Source organism: Oryx dammah, unplaced genomic scaffold (assembly GCF_014754425.2).
Source record: "Oryx dammah isolate SB20612 unplaced genomic scaffold, SCBI_Odam_1.1 HiC_scaffold_19, whole genome shotgun sequence".
In the NCBI taxonomy this organism is placed as follows: Eukaryota; Metazoa; Chordata; class Mammalia; order Artiodactyla; family Bovidae; genus Oryx; species Oryx dammah.
Window position 1 is genome coordinate 40,090,293 of NW_024070203.1, and position 6,000 is coordinate 40,096,292.

The following is a 6,000-nucleotide window of genomic DNA, read 5'->3' on the forward strand; positions in this document are numbered from 1 at the left end:
CCTAATCTATGTTTATTTCTCTCCCATACTCCCTTCTATCAGTTGATCTACATCCCTCGAGTATGTTGGGAGGGAATAAATAAATGAGAAAAAATAAAAATAAGTGATAAAATTTACATTTTTTTAAGAAGTTTGGCTACTTCTAAAAAAAGAAAAAAAATTATTTCATGCTTATGTAATCTAACTTTGTGGTCTCAGTAACAAATCTACTTTCCACCTATAGGTGTGAAAGAATGTATCACTGGAAAGTAGGGGAAGATTATTTGTTGGGGTGTAGTGAAGGTTTTAAACGAAATAAACAGTACTCTCTTCTGTTTGGGCTCAGACAGTAATTTCAGTTAACATCGCTTATGGCAGTGTTTCCAGTTTTTTGAGAAATTTTGATATAATGAGTTATAGTAGATACTCTGCTAACAAGGTCTCCATTGTTAGATAAGTTTGGGAAATTTATTTGGTTTAAATAATTGAATTGTTTTTTGCTATTTGATTTTATACTTTGTGTGTTATAATGTAAAATAGAATGTCTAAGGCAAGGGTACAGTATGAGTATTTTCTGAAATATTTGTTCAAACTTTATTTTCAAGATATTTTAATGAATTATAAATGTTTGAGAATTGCTGCCTGTTTAAGAATCTTCTTGTTTTATTTGGTAACAGATATTTCATAATTTATTTGTCACAGGGACTTAGAAGATTGGTTTTTTGGCATTCCACAGAGATGCTTCAGGTCTGCCTAGGGGAGACCTGGGGAGGGTAACCTGGATCCCACCTGTGTAGCAACCAGAGCTGTGCTTTGCATTTTATGTGTTTTATATGTTGGAATTCTGCATACAATTTCACATAAAGCATTGGAAAGTCATTGTTGTTTTTTTTTTTTTTTTAAGAGTGTAAGGGCATTTACATTAGTGAATCCAGTTTTTAAATTGTTATCATAAAAGTTTCCTTATGTTGAGGCAAAAACATCTATACAAGGTTTGTTTTAATGTAATGTTTAAATGAAAGGTCTTATGCTTTCTATTAATTAAATCACTTAAATCAATGATGAGTCAATGTAATGTGCTGTTTAAAGAGATGTCTTAAAAGTTTGATACCAGTGAGATTATATCTTACCACCTCTTCCTTGCCAGTACTAATGGATAGATTTTTACCAGTTAGCTTTCTGTAATAACTGAAAATAATGATCTAATCAGGGGAAATGGTACTAACACTTCCGTGGTGGCTCAGCAGGTGAAAGAATCCACCCACCAATGCAGGAGACACAGGTTTGATCCCTGGGTTGTGAATGTCCCCTGGAAAAGGAAATGACAAGTCACCCCAGTATTCTTGCCTGTGAAGTCCCATAGTCAGAGGAGCCTGGGGAGCTACAGTCCCTGGGGTCGTAAAGAGTTGGACACGACTTAGCAACTGAGCATGAGCATGAACACTATAGAATGTTGAAAACTGACTTTATTGGAGAGCAAAACTGAAAATTATCTGAAATCTTAAAGATAAGCCTTACAAATTTTAAATTTGTTGTGATTACTTAGCTGAAATAGAAAATACAAATTGACCTTTTAAAGTAGATTAGTGAAAACTTCTATTGGTGAAATATTTGAAGTAATTATTTGGAGATTTAAAGTTATGCAAGTATTTATGGCTTCTTGCACTGACCTAGCCGAAATTGTTTAATTAAATTTTCAATGAAAAACACAGTAGGTCTTTGAAATCCCTTCATCTGATTTTGCTATTATAAATAATAAAAATTATATTCTTTAGTCTGGAAAGGTTTTTACTGTTTGTTTTATATACTTAGAGCTAAATCAGTTCAAACTCAGAGATGCTTTAAAAACAGATTGTTGGTCTTTTACTTCGGTGGCAGTATATTCTATTTTCCTAGTGCTCAATATCTTAGGAAATAATTTTCATAGTAATTTAAAAAGTAAATGTCCTTCAAGACTTAAAATTAGTTCTCTATAGTTCCTCAAAATAGTCTAACAAGGAAGTTGATTGAAAATTCAGGTTTAATTACTGTTAAAAGATGCCATGTGATTTATGCATATAAATTTGAAGAATAAATTGAAAAACACCAAAGTTTGAATTTGTCTGCTCGTGTATATATATATATGTATATATATATATATATATGGGATAATAAATTCCTAGCTGTGTTGATCAGAGAAGAGGTATAGAGAACTAAGAACATAAAAGATCTTTTTCTGTCCCTGTTGTTACTGCCCTTAGGTAAGGTTTTCATTATCTCTGCCTGTGGAATGATTTCCTGACTGGGGATTCCATATTGGCACTCAGTAGTCTTCTTAAAGTCGTAGTCTGTTGCCATAGTCCTGTTTAAAGACTTACCAAAGTTTCACCACAGTGGGTATATTCATAGTGTTTGAGTGCCGTTAAAGTGACTCCATTCTCTCTCTGACTCATCTTTGGCCAACTTATCCATCTACATTATTTAGGGAATAGGACTTATTTTCTGAAAACATAAATATTTTCTGAATATTTTCTTTCATGATCTCAAACTTTTTATCTATATGTATGGTTTACACACACAGAGTCTCATATGTCTATCACATAGTGAAGTCTTCTGATTTTCCCAGTTACTTGCTCCCTCTTGTTTATGCTCAAGTGTTTTGTTTTGCTTTGTTCTTATTTCTGTAACTATCCTTCCTAGATTGTCTTCCCTCCTAAATGTGCAAAATGCTCTAGGCCAAAGACCGTCTTCTTTTTCTTTCTATCTCCAGTGACTGGCGCTGTATCTCGCATGTAGCAGGCATTCATTAAGTATTTATTGAATAAGTAGATTAGGTTAACTGCTAGAATTAAGGATTGAAGAAGTATGGTTGGTGAAATAATTCAGATTAATTGAGTATAATGTATGATGCTACATTTTCTTACAACATCTATGTGATTACATATGCATGTATTACACTTTTTAAGAAGTATAATAATATTTTTTAAAAAATAAAATTCACATATACATTAAAAGTATATTAAACTCAACTTTTTGTTGTTGATTCAGTAAGTTCTGGAGTTTGAAGTACCTCAAGTTCTTAATGGATAAGTTTCCGTTTTTCTCTGCAGACATGCTGTTAATGGTGAATAATACTTTAACCTTTTTTAATTGACCTTCAAAGACATTGTACAGTATTCTCTCTTGAAGTTTGGATATTTATGAAGTAAAAATTGGTATTTTTACTATAGCTGAAAGACTATAGTAAAGCTGAAAGACTCAGTTATAATTGAGTTGTACTGAAGTGCCCTCAGGTCAGAACAGTAATCATGAATTTTCTCTTACTGTTGTTCAAACTTCGTTTGAGATAATAGAAAAATGCTAAGAAATGATAATTATAAATGATTGAAATTCTAAGGGAGAATTTTTAATATTTTCTATATTTGTTTTCAAATTAAAATAAGATTAACTCCTATACTTTAGCACTTTGCAATTAACAGGTAGATTTTTTAATTTTGTAATTGATTAGAGCAGCAGGTATTATCCCATTTACCAATGAAAGAACAAGGTTAGAGAAATTAAATGATCTGATGGTCACTGACATAGAAACTGGAAGAGCAGAGAACTGAACCTATGTTCCTTGTACAACTACTGTGTCATACCATGACTTTATACTCTTAAGATCCAGGCTAGTCATTCTGAGTAAAATTATATGCATTTGGTGATTAATTTACATTTTAAACTTATATTTTCAAAAGGCAAGTTAAATTGTATTAATGAATACAACTATTGTTGATTGAATAGTTAGTGTGTCTTAGGTACCTTATTTTTATTTCTTTCAATATTTGAGAAAACTCAAGTGTTTAAATAGCTTGATACTGGTTTTACACAACTGATGGGTTGGGATTAGAATTTAGATTAGATACCTCCTGGCATCACATCTACCTTATATAATTAAATGGTCTCTCTCCAGATTGTATTTCTGAGTTTATGCTCTAGGTAAAGGGTTTGTGGATCTTTTACTTTACAAGTATGTTTCATTCTGTCCATTGAATTTTATATCAATTTCTGTGTGTACGTATTGTTATCTTCCTATTTCTAATTAGTTCTTGAGTAAGAGAGAAATACCAAACATTTCACATCACTTTGCTTAGAGGTCATATATCTTTAAACAACAAAGTGAAACTTCACTATGAATAAACTATTTTAAAGTGATTATTTGGACATAAACTGTTAAATTGATTATACTTCATTGTACCAGATTTGAAGTAAAAGGTGAAAGATAGTTTTGAGTTATTGTTTTCCATCATCAGTAGGTAGAAATTTTGTTCCCCTTCTTTACCCAAGGTACTTTCCTAATTGATATCCCACTTAACAATTAAGAATTTACATTATATTTGGCAAAACATTTAAAAACATTTCCAATTATAACAAAGCTCTGCTAATACAAATTGTGTTTACGATATCTTACTTTTAAACTTTGAATAGTTTCCCAGAACTTTGTTTTCACTAGAACCCAAACTGAAACCCTAGCCCTACAGGAGACTGTTTAGGTTTTTCTTTCACAGAGCTAAGAAAAAAGCTTCTCTTTCAGCTATAACTACTGAAAGAATTAGGAATTAGTTAGCATTGTTTGGTCAACTGGAGATAGCGGGCCATTTATCCATTGTGCTCACTGTGGATAGCTCTGGAGTTAGGTATGGACAGCCATGCATCTTTGCTGACTAGCCTGAGCCATCTAACAAGATACTTGTGATTAAAGGGGCACACTTTAAAGCAATTTAAACTTAGTATTTTGATACAATCACTAATTTAGGGGTGAAGTAAAACTCATGATTCAAAAATAATTATATTTAACAAAAATCTCCACACGAAAAGGGTTTGGACCTGGTCCAGCCCCAGAAGTGAAAGAAATGGCAAAAATTTGTTACCCACTGAATCTAATGATACAGGTTTTTTTTTCTTTTTAATAGGAATAAATATAAATAGATAATTATTAAAACCAGGTTAACAAACTGATCCAAACAAACCTGTTTTCTTTGAGGAAACCCTTGAGCTTGAAGCTTTTTAAAGGGTTATAAAACGATGAATATGTGACTGCAACCAGAGGCTGTATTTGGCTTGTGAAGCTTAAAATATTTGCTCACTGGCTCTTTAGTTTGCTGATACCTGAATCATGTGACATGTATAGACAAATCAGAAACTTGATATGTAACTGTTGTGCAGAATTCAGCACTTGTGAGGGTAAAGAAGGAATATTCAACATAATTTATGAGTATGGTTTTGCAAACACTTGTATCATGAAGAATGAGCTTTAAAGCTTTTCGCTTTGTTTTTCCACTCCCACATCCAGGTAAAGATGCACTGAGTCCAGATTTCAGGCTAATACTCTAAATTAAAACATGTCAGTATTTTTTACAATGTAGACATGTAGTAAGTGTTTGGTTAGAATAAATAATAAAGTAATAAAGGGAATTATTTTAATAACTTGAAAAAATTTAAAAATTAAAATCTTGATTGTTTATATTGTCTAAACTTAGGCTTTCTCAAGTGACTTCAGTATGAATACTTTAACAAGTAATTTGCTGATTGAATTATAAACACAGATATGAGTGTATCCATGTCTAATGAAGTTTGCTCATTATCTTCAAGAATTTTATTTTTTTATCAAATCACTCTTGGTGATTTTCAGCATTCCTCAGGTTTCATTTCCTTCATGCTAATATTGTGAGAATTTTTTGAATATATTTTTGGATATGGTTAATAATTATCTAAAAACTAAAATAGTTGACACATATATTTCCAGTTTTGAATACAGTGGAATTTACTTAATGTCAAGTGTATTTAAAGTCTTCTTCTTTTTTTTTTTTAATATTGCTAAATGACAGTTGTTTTTTGTTTTTAAGTTCATGTTTAACTGGAAATACTCGGTAAATCTGTGTCTTATTTAAGTGCAACCTTTATTTGATTCTTTTGTTATTTTCATTTAATTATATCAGAATTATTTCAAAAGACAATATTAGATTAGCTTTCTTATAGTGTACAGTTTTAACAGTTGTGAGG

At 31.3% G+C, this 6,000-nt stretch overlaps 1 protein-coding gene across 8 annotated transcripts in view; it reads left to right on the forward strand.

Annotated features, from left to right (window-relative positions):
• Positions 1 to 6,000, forward strand: part of YTHDF3 (YTH N6-methyladenosine RNA binding protein 3) — a 32,874-nt gene that overhangs the window by 7,855 nt on the left and 19,019 nt on the right. For 4 of the 8 annotated variants that reach the window (XM_040261290.1, XM_040261293.1, XM_040261288.1 and 1 more), the window contains one exon: positions 682 to 726. The exons of the other annotated variants lie outside the window; for them this stretch is intronic. In XM_040261290.1, the coding sequence (XP_040117224.1) occupies positions 682 to 726 (45 nt within the window). The remainder of the gene's footprint in view (positions 1 to 681; positions 727 to 6,000) is intronic. 8 annotated transcript variants of the gene reach the window in all.